Raw genomic sequence first — 23,851 nt, forward strand, 5'->3', positions numbered from 1 at the left:
TTATTGACTGATTTGCAGATGAAGGAGGGTAATCTTCCAGCGAGATATCTTGGTGTCCCCTTGATTTCTTCTAGACTTTCTTCTGCAGATAGTGGAGTGCTTCTGGATAGAATTACTGGTCGCATTGACTTTTAGTTATCAAGGAAACTCTCTTATGCAGGAAGACTTCAATTGCTCTCTTCTATTTTGTATAGCCTGCAAGTTTATTGGATAGGTATTTTTATTCTCCCTAAGTGTTTTATAAAGTCTATTGAGCAGAAGTTTAATAGATTTTTGTGGAATGGGAAAGATGTTGAGGCTGCAAAGGCTAAAGTGGCTTGGTCAGAAGTTTGTTTCCCCAAAAAGGAGGGTGGTTTGGATTTGAAGTATGAAATCAGACCTCTATGCTTAGGCACATATGGAGTATCTTTGCTAGATCTGGCTCTCTTTGGGTGGCTTGGGTTAAAAATAATTTTCTAAAGCAAAAGAGTTTTTGGAGTGTTGGTATCCCCCATAATTGTTCTTGGTGTTGGAGAAAGCTACTCAATTTAAGGGATATTGCTAAAAAGTTTTTGAGGTTTGAGGTTGGAAATGGGGAGAATATTCACATCTGGTTGGATCTTTGGCATCCTGCTGGAATCTTAATTGAGAAATATGGCTATAGAGCTGTTTATGATGCTCAAAGTAGGGTGGAGGCCAAACTTTCTTCTGTTATCCCCAATGGAAGCTAGTTTTGGAAGCCTGCTAGATCTGATGATTTAGTGGACATACAAGCTAGTCTTTCAGAAATCAGTTTGGGGCCTATTGATAAGCCTATTTGGACTGCTTCTAGGAAAGGTGTTTTTGTTAGTTCAGATACTTGGGAGGCTCTTAGGGAGAAAAAGGAGCAGATTACTTGGTGGAAGTTGGTTTGGTTCCCCTTTGCTATTCGTAAGCATGCTTTCATTTTGTGGTTTGCTATGAAAGGAAGGCTGGTTACTGGAGATAGATTGTTGACTTGGGGATATAATGGAGATGTCAATTGTGTTTTCTACAGGAACCAGTTAGAAAGCCGTGATCATCTTTTTTTTTTAATGCAGTATCAGCTAGACTTTGGAAGTATTGTATGTTTAGATGCAGAGTGGATAATGTTCCTGTAGTATGGGATGATATCTTGCAATTGGGATTGAATGATTGGGGTTGCAAGTCTCTCAAAGCTATGCTCTGCAGATTAGTTTTGAGATCTATAGTTTATAATATCTGGTGCACTCGAAATGAGATCAAACATGCAAGTCATCCAAATACAGAGGAGCAATTGTTGAAGAAAATTTTGTGGGAAATCCGAACCAAAGTAGTTGTGAAAAGAAGGTTTCCAAAAAATAATGAGAACCTTGTGTTTTACTCTTTGTGGAATCTTTCTGCAAAAGTGCTTTCTTGATCTGGCTGTGGTTGTGGCCCGCTGGTTTTGTTTTGTTTTGTTTTTTGTTTCCTAATAGTCTTACGGGATATAGTCTCCGTGAGGCTTTGCTTTTAGGCCTTCTGTAGGGTCTGTTTTTAGTGATACTTAGGGTTTGGGATTTGTTTTGTTGGTTTTGGTGGTTTCTTTTTCTGCAGTTTGTTGTTCAGCAATTTGTTTCTGGTTTAGCTTAGTTTGTTAGCCTTTGTGAGGTTGTGCTAGCTGGTGGCTTGTAATCGGTGATTTGGTGTTTTTGGTTTTGAGCTTTTAATGAAGTTGCTTATTCATCTAAAAAAAAAACTAAGAAACATCATAACATAAAAATAATCATCAAAAGTCTCGGTCTCAAGTCGGTCAATTTGTAAACTTCTCCTGTAACAAGTCATTCTACTGTTGGGCCAAGCAACCAAATTGTAAAATTAGTTAAATTAGGGGGAAACGGTTTGAGGATCGAAGATCAAAGAATCCTTTCATTTCTATTTTCTTGGAGCTTGACTGAGCTCAAATTAGTCAATTGGAGATTTAGGTTCCTGGAAATACCGAAGTATCATTTCATTCAGTTTCTCATTCAATCCTATAATCCATCATATCCACTTGTTCCATTTATAATCAAACAATATTAGAAAAATTACACTAAAATAGAAAGGTTCATTACAAACACCGTATGCTATTGTCACTTCACAGGAAAATGCATATACCACATCAACAGTCCCCATTAACTATAAAAATAGCATATGAATTGTCAGTCTAAGACAAAGGTTGAACCAGAAACCATGGCTTCTCATTTTTTAAGATAAAACAAAGTCCAGTCATAGAATATCTCAATTCAAACCACTAAACAAAGATGATAAAGCACCTCCAAGTCACCATTCCAGCACCCCCATCATCGTTTTTGGCTCAAATCATTCAACTCACCATTTTCCATGATGCCATTCTCATTCAAGTATTCGACAAATTCATCAATAAGATAAGGCCACGCACCTTCGGCATCATAGTTTGATAATGTCGGGTCCACCATCTGCATATAAAAAGCATGACACGAATTAGTAGTGCCAAGACTGGCATCAAGACCTGCAAGACACCTTGATATACATAATTGACCATGAAAACACAATTTTGATGTTTCTTTTTCTTTCCTTTCTTATTGGAGAAGTATAAGGATTCAAAAACACACTCCCCTCGGATGGCCATTAATATCATCATGATAGCTTATATGTTTCGAGTCTCAAGTCATCTCCATGTTAAAGCAAGCTAAATATCACCCAAACTCAAAACTTCCTCCGCACCAGAATCGCAGTTTAGTTTAAAAGATTATAATTTGCAATTCTAGTGATTTGTTAATAATTATTTAGGCCTACTATAGGCTAGCCTCCCCAGATGGAGGCTTCCACCCTCGTTTGTAAGGGATAGAAGCCACCAAATAGATTGGCAGTAACCACCATGCAAATTTGGTGACCTTCTTTGGCGGCCACAGAAGAGTCGCCGGATCCCTTTATTTTTTCTTCTTCTTCTTTTCTTTTGTGAAATTTTCTAAAAACAGTTTTAGTCGGTGGTGGAACTACATGGTGGCTTGGGAGGGCTTCATCTTTTCCCCAAATGTTTTTTAAAATGCCCTTATAATCCTTTTAAAATTAGAATTTTACCAACACCTCCCCCCCAAAATTCTTTTATTTTTTAGTTTTATCCCCCAAACTCCAAATGCTAGTTCCTTGTTTCATATTGCACAAAACAAAAATTATCTTGCTGCCACTTGTATACCTCATATCCATGTCATAGACAGAAAAACATGGATTAATATGGACTGCGATGGGTGCAGCATCATTGTTCTCTAGATGGTAAAATGCAGAAAACAAAATGAAGCTATGAATAGGATTGTTTACCCTCGGGCGGTAAGAATAAGGAAAAACAAATGGCAAGAAGGATGGGGGTCGAAGAATGATGTGTCAATATATAAGCTTTAGCAAAAATTGCTAAGATGATGTAATATATATGCTCATGATCTCAACATAGAGAATATATGGAAAGAAAGAACAAGGATAGCGCCAAGTGGGGGGTACAAAATAAAATTTAAAAAAAAAATAAAAAAATCAACAAAATGAAGTTAAGATTCTCTCACTTGTACTATGCATCTGCAAGCATATATTTATCTTGATGCACAAACCAAGAAAGCTACTAAAAAGTAAAGGTGGGGGGAGGGCAGGTACCACATTACATGCACATGCTTTATCATATTAATCATGTGGATTTGGGTAAACAAATAGCAATTGAAAAGGATACCAATTAGACATGCAGGTGCAAATGAATTGTGGGCATCGCATCCTAAAACAATGCCAGTAAGCATGTATTGATGCTTTATATCTTACCCTTGCAAACTCCAAAAGTTGAGACCATGTGTCCCTAGATATTGCTTTATTATGCCGAGCCTGGGTCAATGATATCAAAGAAAAACTAAAATCAAAGGAAAAAATAATTGAATAATTAATCATATCCTCATGGACTTCAAAACATCAATCTAATAAAAGTCATTAAAGAGAAAATACATACAGAAGATACTACATAAATATCCATTGGTGAAAAGAAAAAAAAAAAAAAAAAAAAATCAATCACCCAGAAAAAGTACAATTAAACAGACATCAACTATTCAGAAAAAACTCCCGGGTTTAGTTGGAGCGAAGCTCCGGATACCCGGTGCAAAATAAAATATATATATATATATATATATATATATATATATATATATATATAAAGCTATCCAGAAAAAAACTTAACAAGGAAATCATTTTGAAAACACAGCTTCCACTTAAGAGTATCTCTTTTATCATATGTAGAAAATTTGAAATTATAGAGTTTACCTACAGATTGGCCAAAAGTTGTCACAGGTACGCCGATGAACTAGTACCAACATTGGCCATATTCAGTGACAACTTATGCCTAACTAAACCAAAATCTCTGGATGTTCAGCCACCTAACCAACCACCAAGCTGTTTATTGGATTAAATAATTCTGAAAAAGAAATGAATCTAGGGGCCTAGCTGAGCAAAGGGTCCCAAGAATGCAATTACCAACCAGCCACCATTCAATTGGATAACAAAAATTTCAGGTGTCACAGTTAGTACTCTTTAACATGTATTATTTTGCCTCCACAAAGGGTCACTAAAAAATTCTACACATAGTTGAAAGCCGGCCAATAAAAAAGCATTAGTTAGTTGGAAAGTCACGATCAGGAGCCCCTGTGCTTTACATGCATGCAACTGAGTTGCGAGTTTACAAGTAAACACTAATTGCAAACAATTTAGATGAATATTATGACTGCACAACTAGTTAAAACTGACGCACTACAGCTCCACCACTAAAATAAAGATAAAATGATTGACCATTTTGGCGTAAGTAGATGAATATTACTACTTCTTTTTTGGGGCAAGTAGTAAAAGGTTTTATTAGAAAAAGAAAAAAGCCTCATGTGATAGACCATATTCTCTGCTGACTTTTTTATAAGTTCATCACCACCTTTTCCTTCTTGACTCAACTGCACATCAGAATTTTCTTCTTCAAGATCGTAACCTTTATCATGCTAAATTTCCACAAATGGCAGTCCTCTCCATCCTGGCACTGTCATTTGTTTGGCATCATCCAATTTTATTGATCAACAATGTGGCCTCTAAAACTTGAAGTTGTGTTAGGCCGTGTCTTTTTATTTTTTACACACATAATCGAGTTGTTTCATTTTACCGGACAAATATTAACAGTAAAGACAAGCACAGCTTCATTGCTTAGGAGTTCAGACCAAAAAAATAAAGTCTAGAAGCAATCAAGAGTGAAAGGAAAAAAGAAACAAACAAATCAAGGTTCCAGAGTGCACATACATAAATATGCAAGCATGCGAAACATACAGTACAAGATCAAGAGAGAAAGTACATGTCATGTAAATAAAGATAAAATATGTTATGCAAGCGGATGACCTACGCTGCCAGAAAAATGATTATTTTCACTATACGTCACAAGAATCACTACTCATTCTCTTAAGAGTATTAACAAACTTCAAAAAATAGGTCACAATGAGAATTATAAGCTACCTGTAAGAACTGGCACCAGTGATCAACCAACGGCCACTGCTTTTCAGCAAACAGTAATTGCCACATTCCAATAGCTGTATCCAATGCTAAAGATTTCTGACCCTGAAATACACAGAGAAATGATACATGCATAACCTAGAGATACTTGAGGTAGGTCAATTACAAATCAATAAACTTGAAAAGGAAAGCAAAAACTCTCCTGGATTTAACTAGTGCCACTAAAAAAACAGACGAGTGAAAAATAAAATCTATCAAAAGGTTCTCATTTTAGCAGTAGAGATAATCATTCATTGAGAACGTGTAAAAATCCAAACCTTTATTCAGAGAAAAGTGTACCTTTTCTTTTGCCCAGCCAAATGCAAAGTTATATATCTCACGGAACTTTTCTGGACAATTACAATTACAAGAAGCAATAATAATTTCAGCGACAAATTCGTTGCATCTCTGACCCAGAAAATGCTAATCAAACCATTATCGTTGACTTTTTCAAAAAATATATCAAATTGAGGATTGTTTTCCCCTAGAAGTATCATAAAATATAATATTATAATCTAAAATTGAGTAAATACCAAAAATCATGAACCATAGCACATACGTTCATCTTTCAGCTCAGAGCGCATAAATGGTATCCTTTCGCGGAACTTCTCCAAAGAATCTATCCTGCCATCAGAATATATTGCCATCGTCAGGGTTTGGTTATGGTAGTCCCAAACTCCCAATCTATAGCATTTGACTTAAAAATAATTAAAGCAAACATAACTGTTTATATATTTACCCTAGCGCTTGCAGTCCACCCATAAACTCCTGCTTGGAAAATTCACACATGGTGGCAGCCTTCATGTGCCAAGAAACAACTAACTGCAATAACAGCAAGCCCATGTTACCAAATATAGCCAAGTCACTACTCATTACCACATGTTCATAATGACTCATTATGACAGACCCCAAGTACATATAAAAATCATGACTATATATTTAACTACAATAGACTCAATCTAGAAGCAGAATACTAAGAACAACTTATTTTTCTCCTTTGATCAAGTACAAACTTTCAAAAAAGGCATTATTGTAATAAAAGGGAAAAGGGTATTGTTGTCTTTGTTGTTATCTTTCCCTTACGTATAAACCATTTTTTTTTTTCATTTGATGATGGGAAACTTTCTAAGGCAAGGCCCCTTCGTGTACCCACCCCTAAAGGATAAACCCCGGACCTGTGTAACATACCCCCACTACACGTATTAGTTAAATTTGGCTTTCGCCCGGAGTGTGGCCACAAGGAGTTGTTTACACCCAAGGAGATTTGAACCTTAGACCTGATGGTTATGCCACCATAGTCCAAGACCTTCACCACTTGAGTCAAACCCTAGGAATTTTTTTTTTTTTTTGATATCGGGGAACCTCTACAAGGCAGGGCCCTTCGGACCCACCCCTGCAAAGTAAATATAGGTCCCGTGCACCGCACCCTTGGAAGTTTCCCTACACAGAACTGGGTAAATCGCTGGCTTTTCACCAGGGAGTGTGGCCCCGAAGGATTGTTAGCACCCAAGAGGTGTTGAACCTTGGACATTGAAGGGAGCAAGCCTCCTAAACCAAGGCCTTCACCACTTGGGCCAAACCCTTGGAATTTTTATGTAAACATTAATCTTGACACTGTATCAGAGTAAGATTTGAGGGTTTAACAAATTTCTGTTGTTTTGCAAGCTTTCTCTCTGCCTAGGCATCCGTCTTTTTCTTTTTCTTTATCTTTTTTTCTTTTTTTCCTTTTTCTTTCCATGTAGTTTTGCAATAGTGTCGATATTGTGGGCTTAGGCTCAACGCCCGTGGTTGGAGGCCGATGGCACCATTATTTTTTTGATAAGTAAAAATGCATTATCAAAGCGCAGAGGGGCGCAACCCTAGTACACAGGGAGTATACAAGAGAGCGACTAAGAGGGAGAAAAAGAAGAAGAGAACATAAGAAGGAAATCAGGGAAACTAATCACTAAGGGTGCTAGCCAACCAGCAGTCCAAGTGAATAGGGTGTACAAGAAAAAGTGAGTGAGATCCTCAATGTTCCTAGACAAGTCCTCGAAACATCTAGCATTTCTCTCAATCCAGATGCACCACATAAGACAAAGAGGGACCATCTTCCACACAACAGCACTGCGAGCTTTGCCACCCACCCACCAAGAATCATACAGCCCCCTAACGCTGCCAGGCATCACCCAGCATAAACCAAACCGAGAGAAAATGGCATTCCATAGGATACGCGCAACCCCACAATGAAGAAAGAGATGGTCAACTGACTCCCCATCCGATTCACACATGCAACAACGGTTTATCACAACAATACCCCTCTTCCGAACATTGTCCAAGGTTAGAGTCTTCCCAAGCACGGCCGTCCAAGCAAAAAAAGCCACTTTCGAAGGAGCCTTGGTGCACCATAAACTCTTCCAAGGGAAAGGGGAGGGATCTTTAGAAGCAAGGATCCTGTAAAAAGATCTAACCTCAAAAGTACCTTTACGAGAGGAGATCCACCACATCCGATCATCCCCTACCCCACGCATCAAGTGCGAATACAAGAGAGTGTAAAAAGAGGCCAAGATCTCCACTTCCCAATCATGAACCCTACGAATGAAGGAAACATTCCACTGCACAGAGCCATTTGTACACTCCCTGTTATCCGCAATAGACGCTTCCTTATTGGAGGCAATATTGAAAAGTCCAGGAAAAGCATCCTTGAGAGGCATGTCACCGCACCAAAAGTCCTCCCAAAACCTGATATTGGACCCAAATCCAGGGACCAATCTAATGTGACGATGAAACAACCTCCACCCCCTACTTATGTACTTCCATAACCCCACCCCATGTGAACCACTGGGAACCCTAGAACGCCAACCACCCCAAACCGCACCATACTTTGCCACCAGAATCTGTCTCCACCATGCCTCTTTCTCGTGAGCAAATCTCCACAACCATTTTCCCAACAAAGCTTTATTCATCAAAAGCATATTCCGGATCCCTAAACCTCCCTCAAAGATCGGAGAGCATATCTTGTTCCAACTAACCAGATGGAACTTAAACTCATCATTGATCCCACCCCATAAGAAATCCCGTTGAATCTTCTCCATACGCTTCGCCACAGAAGCCGGAATAGGAAACAGGGACAAGAAATAAGTAGGAAGATTAGATAAGGTGCTCTTGATGAGCGTAATCCTCCCCCCCTTAGACAAATACAAGCGTTTCCAAGGAGCCAACCTTCTGGCACCATTATCACTCTAATAGCCTAGATGTTGTTGTTGTCATCCTCATAATGTTGTTGACATCGGTGGTAAGGTAGTTGACAGTAGTTCCGTGTCATGGTTGTTGTGGCAATCAATTCTTCCCTGAGTAGGTGAACGATTCAAGGCTCTCGATGGTTGTGTGGTGGCCAACGAAGTTTGTTTGTTTAAGTAGTGAGACTCTCTGGTATGGTCGTCACCGGTCGTGTTTAGGGTGGTCAGCCAACACTAGTTGTCGATAGTGTTCTCATAGTTAGTGGTTGTTCATATGTTAGCGCCAATAGATTTCTTGGTTGGTGGTGGTGTGTTGCATCATGTAGGGGTGATTAAAGGCAGTGTGTGAGGCAGCAAACTGGTCTCTGGTGGTTGCCAATGGTGAGTATCAGTCACCGCCTGCAAATTTATGGCGGATTTGGAAGAGAAAAGTGGTGCTAGTTACAGGTGTTAGCTGTCCTTAACTGGCATAAGGTTTGTTTTTTTTTTTTTTTTTTGTTGATAAGTAATTCCTGTATATATCAAAAAAATGCAATGCGCCTCTAAGTACACAGAGTGTATACAAAGGAAAGCCCGCAAAAACCCATAGAGAAATCCCTATAAATGCACCCTAACACCCAAAAAGAACCTACACAAAGCCTGAAACACAAACCCAAAACCACCCTAAGCTTACAAGGCAAAACTAAAACACCCTCCCTTTGACCCTACTAGAGCCACATCCTCTAGTCTCAAAATTAATGGAGCATTCCAAGTTTTTAAGCTCCCTCTCCCCCTTAGTATTGGAGACAGACAGCCCCGGATCACGGTCTCTATTCGCTTCAATGACAAAAAAAAAACTCATAAGAGTTTTCTCTCGTCATACCCAAAAGTTAATCCCAAGGTGGGGGTGAGATCCATCACATCTAGCACCCCCTCAGAACAGCCCTCCTCCTCAACCACCGGAGTATCCGCCACAAACTCAGCCAGCAACTTCTTGTTCTTATTCAGCTATTTACTTATATTATTCTTCACCCTCCGAGAGTACCCCAGCTGAGACTTGGAGACGGAAGAATAAATAGGTGTTCCACTCTCCATCATACTAGGATGAGAGAGGCAAGTCTCGTACCAAGTTCATCCAACCCACAGGAAGAATCACCAGAGCCAGCCGTCGAGAAGGGAGAGGTACCCAGTTGCAGACGAGGAGCAGGACAGACTTCCTTTGCAACCAAAGCCGAATGAGAAGGAGCAGGGGTCAAACCTAAAAAACCCCACCGGAGCAAGCCCTTCGCCGGAGAAGATTTCCGATCAGCCTTACCAGAAGCTTCAACGGTAACCGCAGGAGCCACCAGCACCTCAACAACAGTATCCACCAGCGACCCACGATCAGAAAGAGGCACCGTAAGGTTATTGCCAATTAGGTATGATTCAATTTAAGGTTCAACATTATAGTTCCAGCAGTTTCCAATCATACCAGTCTAGTCATATGTGCTGATTTCCTTCTATTTCTGCATTATTTTCTCCAGTTTAGTGGTTCCTGTTTTATTTTCTTGCTGGTTGGTTCCATTCGTGGTATTTTGGTTGATTTTCTAAGGTTTCTGGCTATTGTTTGTATATATTTTCTCTTCTGGACAAGTATCGATATCTTTTGTCAAATAGTGGTAAACCATTGAGTTCCAATCATATTGAGGACCGATCAGCCTTTGTTACCTCCCATGGTGGTTCTGGTGGTTCAAGTAGAGGATGTGAAGGTAAAGGTGGTCATAGTTCACATGGTGTTGCAATTCTATATGAGGCAATTATACTAGAGGCCGTGAATCTCATAAGTATACTCAATGTGGACGTAATAGTCACTAAGTGAATTGTCATTTATTGGAAGTTGCTCGAACTCTCTTATTTAATATGCATGTCCCAAAATGTTATTGGAGCGATGCAGCTCTAACTACATGTTATTTTATTAACAGAATGTCTTCCTCTATCTTAGATAGAGCATCTCCTCACTTCACATTATTTCCTTCATTTACTTGCCTTAACACCAAAAATCTTTGGATGTGTCTATTATGTTCACAATCTTGGTCCAGGTTTGATAAACTTGATTCCCGTGCTACCATGTGTCTTTCTTGGGTATTCTTGAGCCCAAAAAGGTTTTTTTTTTTTTTTTTTATAATTAATGTTGTATATACCAAAAAGCGCAAAGGGGCACAACCCAAGTACACAGGACGTATACAAGAGACGCCTAAAAAGAAGAAGAAAATAGAACAAGAAACTCAGGAAAGCTAATCACTAGCGAAGTTAAGTAAGCAGCTGTCCAAGTGAAAAGAGAAAAGAAGAAAAAGGACTTGAGCTCCTCCAGAGTCCTCTCTCAATCCTCAAAAAGCATCTCACATTTCTCTCCCTACACAAACACCACATAAGACAAAGAGGGACCATCTTCCACACCGTAGCTCTCCGAGAACTACCTCTCGTCCACCAACAGGCAAACAAATCTACCACACTATTAGGCATAACCCAATGCAATCCAAAACGGCTGAAAATGGCATACCATAATGCCTTGGCAACCTCAAAAGGAAGAAAGAGATGATCAATTGTCTCCCAATCCGATTTGCATAGGCAACATCTATTGATCACAATAAGTTGTCTCTTCCTAAGACTGTCCAATGTAAGAACCTTCCCTAGCGCTGCCGTCCAAACGAAAAAAGCCACTCTAGTTGAACCTTGCCATTGTCATAATCCGAATCTTTGACAATATTTTACTAATGTTGATGTTACCTTTGTTAAGTCTACACAATATTTCTCAAATGTCCATTCTACTAGTGACTACTTTTGAGTCATTTACCTTCTCCATACCGCTATCTGTTCCGAGTATCTTGCCATCCCCATCTGATTCTCTTTCATCTTCCTATCCGAAGTCTTTGCACCATAGTCTACCACTCGATTATACATTTATTCACGTCACTCGTGGCCACCAACTGCTGTACCTCAATTATCTTCCTCAGCATCTTCAGATCCGGCCACCTACTAAGTAAGACTTGTTACTAATTGCCCTCTATAAACATACACAATCATGTGTCACCAAACATCCCACTATTCACTTCGTTTTATTTCATTCATTGTTTCCTTTTCTTTTTTTTTTGATAAGTAAAAATTTATATATCAAAAGCGCAGAGGGGCGCAACCCATATACACGGGAAGCATAAAAGAGAGCGCCTAAGAGGGAGAGAAATCAGAGAAACTAATTACTAAAGGAACTAGCCAAGCGGCCGTCCAAGAGTAAAGAGTAAAGAAGAAAAGATGAGTCAGTTCCTCTATAGTCCTAGTAGAGTTCTCAAAACATCTAGCATTTCTTTCAACACATAGCTAGGTAGACCCTCGAAAGAGTAAGATCCCCACCAAGAGCTAACCTTGTCGAGAAAACCTTCGGCTTTGAGCCACATGTTCTCAAATTTGAAATACTTTTTACCTCCACAATGAACCCCACAATCCAGAGAAATAGGGAAATGATCGGAGAACATGCGTTGAAGTCTTTTTTGTGACACTACTGGGAAATGATCTTCCCAATCCGAGGAGAGCAAGAACCGGTCTATTCTAGACCAGGTCTCATTTTCTTGATTATTGGACCAAGTAAATTGTCCTCCCATCATCGGAAAGTCCACCAAATTGTTCTCCGAGATGAAGTCCGAGAAGTCCATCATGCCCGCAGAGTAATAAGAAGCACTAGAGTGCTCACTAGGGAATCGAACAATATTAAAATCCCCACCAAAACACCAAGGAACCTCCCACACATTCAATAAACCAGCCAACTCTTCCCAAAGGACCCTCCTCTCCACATCCTCATTCGGACCATAAACCCCTCCAAATGCCCAAACCCAGTTGTCCTCCACATTTTGGAAAGAGCATGCCAAGGAGAATTGCCCCCACACACTCCTCCTTACACTCTACCACCCTCCTATCCCACATCATTAACATCCCCCTCGACAAACCATTAGACCCTTTATACTTCCACCCCACATGTTGACCACCCCAAAGACTGTGAACCACCTCCCAGGAGATAGTCTCCATCTTGGTCTCAATCAAACAAACTATATCTACTTTCCACTCCTTCAAAAGACCCCTAATACACAACATTTTTTTTAGGGCATTCAACCCTCTCACATTCCATGCTACGATGTTAAGCTTCATGATCCACCAATTTGACCCTTCCCACGACCCCTACTTTGCATAGAGATCGTCTAGCCCCTATCAACAAGAATAGCACTACCTGAAAAATCCCCCAAATCAGAGTCAAACTGCTTCCTAGCATCTTCAATAGACTTGAACAGAGCTGCCAACTCCTCCTTCTTCTCCTCATCTGAAACACCTATTTTTGGACAAAAATTGAGACAACTTTCTACTACCCATTAAGAAGAACACTTTTCTGTTTCGAGTTCCTCCAAACCGATAGTTGCTGAGATACTGTCCTCCTCCCTATTTGACCCAGTTCCAATTCCAATTTCTTTCTGTCCACTATGAACTGATTGAAACAGATTCGTAGCCTCCCCCCGACATACCCCTGTCAACATCCCAGAGATCCGACGAGGTGAAAAAGCCACCAGAGACTGATCTGAGGCAAAGCCCATGTCCTCACCTGCACCGCCTATCTCCACAGAGCACTCCGGCGAACCCCCACCAGCATCTACAATCTCCATACGGCGCTCCGGCACATTCTGTGTTCTCTCCGGCGAGAAGGACGTCTTCGGCACCTTCTAGATGGTTCTCGCACACGACCCTAGAATTCCTTTCGCCTGCCCAGAAGCCGAAGAAGAAGCTTCTAGCGAGCCCATCATTGCGGCTTTCCACCTCTGCGGCCCACGTTTCCTCCTCCTATAAGTCACCACCGCTTTTTCTTTTCCGGTGGACTGTGCCTCTCTCGCCGGACTTAAAGAATCCTTGCCACCAGTGTCGACGACCGCCTTGGAAACTTCTTCAGCCGCTAACCCAACCCCCTGACCTCTGATGAGACCTTTGCGGCCACCGGCGATGGGATTGCCGACCTATCTGAGTCAGGACGCACGCCAAACGTGAACTTCTCCTTCTTCGTCGATGCCATCTCTTCTGAGCGAGCTTCTCCTAATGGACCATCATGTCCTGGGTTATTAAAACCCATACCCGAAACCACTGCTCCTTTAGGTTTAAAGACTAAAGTCTTTAAACCTATACCCGAAACCACCATCATTGTTTCCTTTTCATCATTTACCTCCTAGCTATCTAGTCTTTCTATACGTAAGACAGTTAAAAATGCAATATCTGACTCAGGTTTGAAGAAAGCTATAGGATTGGAAATGAAGGCTATATATCAGAATTGGACTTCAAATCTTGTACCATTACATCTTGGTAAACAAATTGTTGGCTACAAGTGGGTGTACATGGTAAAGTTTAATTCGAATGGCTCGGTTGATAGGTTAAAAGCCCGATTGGTTGCCAAAACTTATACACATACCTATGGAATTAATTATGAGGAGACATTTTCTCCAGCTGCCAAGATCTCCTATGTTCGAGTGTTTATTTCTCTCGCTACTAATCTTGACAGGTCTTTGTTTTAATTGGATGTTAAAAATGCCTTCCTCCATGAAGACTTGGTTACGCAAGTTTACATGGAGCACCCATTTGGGTTTGTTGCTTATGGGGAGGATCATGGAAGTGTATGCAGGTTAAAAACAGCATTGCCTGGTCTAAGACAATCACTAAGAGTGAGGTTTGGAAAGTTCACTGAAGCTATGTGGGAATTTGGCCTTCATAGATGCCAAACAAATCATTCAATATTCCTTTGGCACGCTGATGCAAATTATATTCTACTTGTGGCATATGTAAATGATATTGAAATCTTTAGAAATGACTCGGGGAGTATTGCTACATTGAAACAGTTTTTGTAGCAGTGGTTTCATATCAAAGACTTGAGCAAACTTAGATATTTCCTAGGTATTAGTTGTTAGGTCTTCAACAGGCATCAACTTATTTAAGAGAAAGTATGTACTTGATTTGTTAGATGAAATGGGCATTTTGGGGGCTCATCTTGTCAATGATTCTATGAATCCAAATCAGAAACTTTTGAAGGATGAAGGAGAATTATTTGATGCTAAAAGATATCGTCGACTAGTTGGAATGTAGAATTATCTCACTATCACCAGGCCAAGTATTTCATATGTAGTTAGTATAGTGAGCCAGTTCTTGGAAGTTCCTAGGGTCCCACATTGGGATGTTGTCCACTTGCATTATTTGTTATATGAAGCGAGCTCTTGGTCTTAGAATATTGTATAGGTGAAATCGACATCTCAAGGGCCTTTACCGATGCAGATTGAGTAGCTTCTCCTCAGATTGAAGATCTACTACACGATATTGTACATTCATAAGCAATAATTTGATTAGGTGGAAGAGTAAGAAACAAATAGTGGTAGCACAATCTATTGCAGAAGATGAGTTTAGAGAAATGGCTTCTACAGCTAGTAAGCTAACATAGTTACAATACTTCCTTCAGTAAATTGGTTTTCAACTCCTACTCCTATTCCATTATTTTGTGATAATCAAGTTGCTCTGCATATTGCTTCTAATCCTCTATTTTATAAAAGGACCAAATATATTGAGGTTGATTGTCATTTCATTCGAGACAAGATTGTGAAAATATATTTACAACATGTGTTAAGTCTGGAGACAAGCTTGTTGATATGTTTACAAAATTTTTGTGTCGTAACCGGTTTGAGTCTATGTATTCCAAGCAAGACTTATATGATATGCATGTCCCAGCTTGAATTCAAACTTGGGAGGGAGCATTAAAACGGGTGTTATTGTATTAAAAGGCAAAAGGATATTGTTGTCTTTGCTTTAATCTTCCACTAGTGTATAATAAAAGTATTGAGAGGGCAATAGAATATATTGAGCCTCTCTCTTGACCTAAACTTGAAAAAACTTAACCTTGTAAACTTAGCAACTTCGAACATTTACATTTAGAAAAATACGGCTCCTTCAAGCATAGATTCTTCGTGTGGACAGTGGCATTAAGGAAGATCTTAACTTTGGATAACCTAAGAAAGAGGCATGTCATAGTGATGGATTAGTACCACACGTGCAAGAAGAGCAGGGAGACCACAGATCATCTTCTGCTCCACTACGAAGTGGCTGAGCTTTGTGGGTATCAATTTACCGTCTTTTTGGATTGTATTGGGTCTGCCCCAAAGGGTGATGGAGTTGTTAGCTAATTGGAGAGGCCAGTTTGGAAGCTGCAGCAATTTAGAAGCCTAGAGGTTGGCTCATTCGTGCTTAATGTGGTGCATTTAGAGAGCGTAATGAGTGGAACTTTCAAGTTTGTGAGAGATTGATGTTAGAGTTAAAAGCTATTATGTTCAAATCTCTTTATGTTTGGGTGGCAGGTTACAACAATTCTCGTTTTTCTAATCTCTTAGAAATTTATGGATTAGTGTTCTTTACATCTCCCTAATTGGGAGTCTCTCTTGTATACTTTATGTGTACTTGACTTGCGCCCCTATGGGCTTTCTAATGATAATTTACTTATAAAAAAAAAACTTTCATCTAATAGAAAAATAAGAGCAGTCAAACTCATCTACAAAAATGAATGAAAAATTTAGAACTATTAAAATTTGTATCTTACCAGCTTCCTTGACTAACTCAACGCATAAATAACAATATTAAAGAAAAAAAAAAAAAAAAAAAAAAAAAAACATAAACAAAACAAGCATTATCTGCACAGACAAATAACAAACAAATGAAGCGGAAACTATGAAAATAATGTAATATGCTATCTGAACATCACTTACATTTTACTCCTACTCTATGAAACAGCCCTAGTTTATTTTTTCTTTTTTTATTATTATTATTATTTTGGCTTTTTGGCTTTTTGTTAGGAAGAAAGGGAGGGTGGGAGAAAGAGAGGGGTTAGGGGTGAAGAGAATCCAACTATAAACTTCCTTTTCTTGCCAGATATCCAAAAAATTTCTACAACTGCTGAATTTTAAATCGCAGCTTTTTTTAACTAAAGAGAGACTTTATATAAAACTAAAATTTAAAGCATTAAGGATGATTTCTCCATAACAATCAAAAGATACTTAGGTATGCCTGCCTTTTACAGAAATAGCTTCAAAGTCTTATATACATACCATAACTATATCTTGCGGATCCACCTGCCAAAAGAACATTTAAACTGTGAAAAATCAACTTATTTAAGCTAATGTAGAACGAAACCATTTCTTTTTTGGTAAAAAAAATAAATAAATAAATAGTGGAGAGTACAAACAGCATATGAGAACTCAAAATTAATTTTAAAGTTCCAATTTTTGAACCTTATAGTCATCAAGCAGTATCAACTAACTGGCATTCAAAAAAGCTACCTGAATATCATTGCAAAGAAGAGTTATACCATCAACCAGTATCATATCACTATATGGATCTGCAAAAACATATTACAATCAAAATTTTTAGCAAAGAGATATTTCAGCCATTAAGCAACAATAGTCATTTGTGCTGCCCAACGATTGAGTCCAACATGAAAACCAACATTAAATAGACCAATTCCCATTGAAAACAACCATATTAAATTTTCCACACCAAATGAATCATAAGCTCTTGCTTACTGTTAGGATTGAAAACTAGAGTTCAGAGAATTGTGGGAGCAAAAGCAGTCTCACACTAAGGTCTGCCATTCATAATATACTATTAGGCATCCAATCCTAAAATTACTATATATATATATATCACAAGATAAGCTTGTCTAACACTTATCAAACAGAATAAAACGACAAAAAAAAGTCATCAGCTCTATACAAGTTGGTACTGACAAGCACTGTTGTAAATGTCAGGTAATCTAGAACTGTATATTTTTATTTTCTTTTCATAATTCCAAGAAAAAGACGACCAATGAAGTGCTAGATGGGGCAGCAGAAGAAAGTGTATAAGTAAAGCTTGCCTTTATATCTATTGAAGAGCTCCTCCAAATGTCTAGAGTCAGTAAAGGTTTTGACCTGGGGTTGGCTGTAGAATACATCAAATGCTCCTTCAAGATGCCAATCACTGGCTTTTAAAGTCTGAAGGGCAACTTTTTCACTGCAATTGGATTAGGATGTGAGATACTTGTACAAGTAAAATTTCAATTTAAAAACCATACAAGAACAACAACACCCTCTCTCTCTCTCTCACACACACAACAGAAATACGTGGGCAAGCAGACACAAACACACACTACTCCATAATCTCCAACAAAGCAGTTGTCTAAAAACATTCAATTTTGTTTTTTTATAAGTAATCGAAATATCATTCGAAGCGTAAGGCGCATCCAAGTACACAAAACAAAAGCAGCAATATAAAGATAAATAGTATAGAAGAAAAAAGACTCCAATTCCTCCAACTTCCTCTTTTTTTTTATAAATAATTAATTTATTGAAAAGTGCAGAGGGGCGCAACCCTAATACACAAGATGTATACAAAGAAAGGCCTCACTAAAGGCCCTCCAACTTCCTCTCACAATACTCAAAACTTCTATCACTCATTTCCTTCCAAAAACACCACAAAAGGCAAGAAGGCATCATCTGATCAAACCACCAATTCCTCCTATAAATGCCTTCTATCACAATCAAAATTTGGCCCAAGCGAAACGATCCTCGACATTTCTAAAGGAACTGGCAACCATAAACTCCTCCACACACTCTTCGATCTTCTCTACAACCCTCCAATCCCACATAAGCATAATTTCATCGAAAGCCCCTCTAGAAGCTAAGTAGCACCAATCCACATGTTGACACCCCCACAAACTGCACACTCTAATTTAAATTTAATTTTAATACACTTCTGGAGATGAGCCCCAATTTAGATTTCTGCAAACAAATTTTATCCGCCTTCCATTGTTTAAGTAAATTTTTGACTCTCAGTCGCTTTTCCCCATCATTTAACCCTCTCCCATTCCATGATATCAACTTGTGCTTCATAAATAACCACCTGCAGCCCTCCCCTTGACTCAATCGCAGCTAGCGCTGCCACTGTTTGCCTCATAACTAATGGAACGAGATAACCTCCCTTGCACTTGCTTCCTTCTAAGGCTCGAACTGAAGTCCAAGCTCCTGCAAGAAGGATGCCTCATGTTCCTTCCTGTCTTCACTCTCTGGATTCTGATCTGCATTCTTCTAGGGCAAAGGCCTATCTTTTCACTTTCAAATGGAGTGAAGCCAGCGCTTAGGGGCTGAGGGTAGAACAAATGAATTGTATAATGCCCTATACTCTTCCTTAAGGATGTCCCCCTTCAAGAGCTAGTCTAATCACTAAAATAGGGGGAGTACACACGCTATGGCTGTTAAGGCGCGCTAGTGCAAAACCGTTTTTTTTTTTATAAGTAAATTGTATATATCAAAAAAAAACCGTTGCAGATGAATAGAACAAGAAGAAGAGAAAACATTAAAAAAAAAAAAAAAAAAAAAAAAAAAAAAAATTAACAAAACAAAAACAAAAATGCCATGCCCCTTTTAAAGGGCAGTTTTGTTGATGCATTCCTGTTGAGAATGAAGAGAAGAGACTAAAGTGAGCAAGTTCACAATATGGTTCAATCATCCACAAATCGAGAACCTTCGAATGAAGAATGCAAATTGCTAGCCTTTATTATTTCACATTCCACGGGATTCTCCTTCTGCATCTTTTTTTGAGGGGCTTCTTTCTCTAACAGATTGACTCGCTTCAATGGTCGTAAACAAGGCCAAAAACTCCTTTTTCAACCCTTGCATGAAAACCCATAGAATGACATAATTTTTTCAGTATCTGCAACACCCAGTTCGAAGGCATTGTCCCTACTTTGTTTTGTTTAGCCAATGTCAGAACATATCTCAACGGAGTGGGTTCCTCCTCAAATAACCTATCCACATCCAAACTAGGTAGGGTTACCAAAGCTTCACTCCTATGCACACCCCCCACACCACACGCAATCAACATAGTAGATACACAGCCTTCTTCCATCTCTTTACGAATAGCCCTACAATACCTCTAAGGGAGGGAGGGAGGGAGGGAGAAGGAGAATTGGTGAGAAGAAGGTCTAACAATTGAACCTACATACCCCCCTTAGCAACAAAAGCCCACTCCCCAAAATGCGCTTCCACACGCCACCTCTGGCAGAGGAAAGAAAAGAGGGCAAGAGAAAAGCTTAGAGAACCCAACTCCGAGGCAACTCCAACCCCGCCCATCACGCCCCTCAATGATCAATAAAGACCTCTCCAGCCACCCCCCGCAAACATCGCCTCCTTCAAAAACCGGCCAGAGCTATTCAAATATCTCTGAACGGTAGTCTCTCATTCCCTCCCTGAACCTCTTGAAGAAATCCTTAGACCCTAAGAAGCGTACCAGCTCCTCTACCATTGAAAGCAACCACCCAATACACAACGAACCCATAAACGCCACATGTGAGTGGCCCTTCCTCCTTTCCTCAACACGAAGGACCGAGGCCACTTTCCTCACCAAGAAATCAAACTTTTTAGTCTCCACATCAAACAGCTAAAAAAAGCATCTCTAGCCATCCACCTAACTCTCTCAAAAGAAAGATCTCATCGAAAGCTACATCCCAACGCACCCACGATGACCCGCTGCTGAAAACTAGAGTGGTGCACCACTGCTAAAGTGAAGAGACAAAAACACGGGCAACAGGAGGGAAATCTGTGATAGAAGAAGAAGAGAAGGACCTAGAAGACGATCCTTGGCTGGAAGCTGGTGAAACGCACTTCCACGCGCCACCTCTGGCACAGGAAAGCAAAGAGGGCGAGAGAAAAGCTTATGGTTTTGTAAGCAGTAAACTAACGATTAACATGCATTTCATTTTTCTTTCTGAAATTTCAAAACATGATAATGTGATTAGTGCATCAAAAGGGTGCCCAGTTTTTCATCACCCGACTAACTCTTGTTTATACAAAGAAATATAAAATTCAGCAGCAGTAAAATTGCATATTATTATCAGCTTACCTCGAGCCAGTGATTGTCATAAACTGCTGGAGTTTGTCACGGTGGCCTCTACCCAATTTGTGCTGTCAAAAAAGAACAAAACCATAGCACGCATGCATACATATTATGACACCAATACGCACATAAAGATCCCACAAGCAAAACTCAACATGGATTTGAGTGCTGCCTAAAAAAACTCAATGAAACAACTAAAAACAAAAGCACACAGGTTCTATGCATACATAGAGCGTGCCAACTTCAATGGGTATGAGATTGAAGGTGAATGAAATACAAGGCAATATAAAATATTATGAGTACATCTATATAATGACTATGCATACATCTACTAAAAGTGGGTGACAAGTGTGATAATTAAATATTTTTTTTAACAATTTTATCCCAATCATATCTACCACTTTAATATTTTTGGGGTTATTTGTGGAAACTCAAAAGATTACACCAATATAAAGAATCCTCTTTCTAATAAATAGATAAGCACATACACATACTTAAACAGCACATAGACCACCCATGCATGCGCGCTCGCAGAAACACACACAGAGATACTGGATACAAGCATGCTACTGCTAGAGAGAACCATATTGAAAATTTTCAAACTGCAGTTTTGTTACACACAATTACCGCCAAAAAGAATCTCCTAGTTTAATAACAAATAAACCCAATAAAATAATTGCATAGAACTGTTAATTATGTAGGTTACCATATTGATGACACCAGTAAAAACTCTCCGCACTACAGAAATAAGTCGCGAAATAATGTCGTCTAAGATTCAAACCTTTATCCACTCTTCCCAGCACCTACCCAAATGCAGCATGCCTCTCATGCTTTGCTCTCTCTCCTCACCAACTTCTCCTACCTCCTCAAATTCTTCCTCATTCTACTAATAAATTCTACATAAATTTGGGAGTGCCTCAGCTGTGGCATTTCTCATTGACAGGTGCATGAAAAAGACTAAAACACTTTTAACCAATTCTTGTATGCAAATGTAAATTATGTAATGCAACGTATAACTAATTTCTTGGCGGCACCAGTCATGCACTTCCAAAATTACTGCTGTCACACTCTTTCTTCCATATTGAACTATCGTGAGTATATATCTTAATTTTTTCTATTCTCTTTATGATAACTCTTTATTCAACTCAGACTATAATCTTTTCAACTTGATAGACCCAAGTCGCAACTCAATTAAAGATTGGCAAGAGGAAAGTGGGGCTTATTGTGGTTTCTAATCTCATGCATTATACATTAGCATTCAGTCTATGAGTTTCAAAATAAGAAATAATACGACAAAAAATTGACAAGACAAATACAATTTTTTTTTTTTTTTTTTTTTTTTTTTTTTTTTTTTTTGCATTCCAAGTTGTACAAATGCGTCGAAACTAGTATATCATTAAGAGAAGAAAAAAAAATGAAGATATTCAATCTGAGATAAAACAGGACTCGGCACCAGTAAAAACTGAAACTTTCACCTAATTAAGCCACAAAATTACAAGACACAACCGGTGAAAGTTTCATCAAACTAGAGTTTTTGTCTTTTTCTTTCCCTCAGTATTCCCAGCAACCAAACAGAAGCTGCCACAGGAGAATCAAACCAAAAAAAGCGAAGCTACAATCCCTAAACCAAAAAACTTGAACGACAAAGCAGGGCAAAGAACTAGTAGAATTCACAGAACTAAGCACGTCTCAATTGAAAATTTGACACAAAGAAAAAAGATATGACAAAATAAAACAAGAATCCCACAAAAACAAAATTCTCAAAAACTCTTGAGCACCTACTCAAAATCAAAAACAAAAACAAGCTTGAAACCAAAAACAAAAAACAAAAAACAAAAAAAAAAAAAAAGAAGAAAGAAGAAGAAGAAGAAGAAGCACTGACCATTTTGGAGGTGCTTTGGATGAAACCCCAGCCCTGGGAGCCGAAGACACAGACGTTTCCCGTACGACAAAGAAGCAGTAGGGAGAGAAATGGGTCTTGTGTTGTCTGCTTTTTGTTCACTCGGTGGGGGATCTGGCGTGTTGTAAAATGAATGACAGGAGATGTCCTGTAAAATTAATGAACGGCCTAGATTAAATTTTAAAATTTTTAAGCAATACGACAAGGTCTAGTGTTTTTTTTTTTTTTTAATTTTACAAGGTCTAGCGTTAAGAAAACGTTGAAGCAGTACCCGCCGTCACTCAAAACACTTCCCTCACTTTAAAAAAAAGTTATGCATATGATACTTTTTTAATATTGTAGAGCTTTATCACAAATGGCGATTAGTTTTGAAGGTTTTTTTATATATATTTTTTTTAAAAAAAAAATACTTCTCTCGTTCTTCTGCGTCTTAAGAGAGTGGAATGGAAATGAGTCAAATGAAGACGACTATGCAATCTTTGGGTGGCCGATCACCCCTGGCCGCTATGTGGGTGACTTACCGGTCACCATTTAATTCTTTATATATTTTTGTTTTTTTAATTAAATTGAAAAAATAAAATATAATGATGAGCTTTTAGTAATTTTAATTTAATTTCACTTAAAAGCATGCGTGTTATTACAAAACTAAAGAATAAGAATAACTATACCATTTACTTTCTTCTATTCCTAATAATAAATATTCTATTTCCTAATTGAATTCATTCTGCAAAGAGTTTAACTTTGGTCCGAACCTGGCGTAAAAGTGGTGTTTTATAGCACCCAGTAATATGCTGACACCTCAGATCAAGCAAAAAAATTGCACAAACATACCATACAACAAATACACCGGATCAAAGACCAAGACTTTCTTCTCAAGGCCATTTCTTGCTACAGTAGTTTGATTGCAGGTCTTCTCTGTAGACCAAAGGAGGCTTGGCTTCAAAACCCATGTGGGTTTGGCCGGCGAGGAAGCGCAGGGTGACGACCCGCGTGGGTCACGGCCAGAAACCCACGCGGGTCTGGTCGTGACCCACGGCTAGGTCTGGCCAGACCCAGCCTGGGTCTGGCCATGGGGTGGCCCGCGAGAGACAGAAGCAGTGAGACTGAGAAAGAGGGAGCTGTGAGAGAGAGGACGGTGACTGAGTGAGAGAAATTGGGTTTGAGGGACACAGTGAGCGATGAGACAGAGAACTTGTGAGAGAAAAACCCATTCTCTTCCTCCTCTGTTTTTCCCCATTTTGTACCCTTCCCTTTCTCTTCTTCAATG

At 39.1% G+C, this 23,851-nt stretch overlaps 1 protein-coding gene across 1 annotated transcript; it reads right to left on the reverse strand.

The window, feature by feature from the left end:
- Positions 1 to 2,016: 2,016 nt before the first annotated feature.
- Positions 2,017 to 22,708, reverse strand: LOC132173302 (defective in cullin neddylation protein). The gene is made up of 11 exons (XM_059584757.2): positions 22,567 to 22,708; positions 20,691 to 20,752; positions 17,668 to 17,804; positions 17,093 to 17,151; positions 16,862 to 16,885; positions 6,263 to 6,345; positions 6,083 to 6,147; positions 5,824 to 5,873; positions 5,488 to 5,589; positions 3,778 to 3,837; positions 2,017 to 2,432 (listed from the first exon to the last, which is right to left on the reverse strand). The coding sequence occupies exons 1-11, from the start codon at positions 22,567 to 22,569 to the stop codon at positions 2,298 to 2,300; spliced, it is 780 nt and encodes a 259-aa protein (XP_059440740.1). The 5' UTR covers positions 22,570 to 22,708; the 3' UTR covers positions 2,017 to 2,297.
- Positions 22,709 to 23,851: the final 1,143 nt, after the last annotated feature.

Source organism: Corylus avellana, chromosome 3 (assembly GCF_965113065.1).
Source record: "Corylus avellana chromosome 3, dhCorAvel1.hap1.2, whole genome shotgun sequence".
Lineage (NCBI taxonomy): Eukaryota > Viridiplantae > Streptophyta > Magnoliopsida > Fagales > Betulaceae > Corylus > Corylus avellana.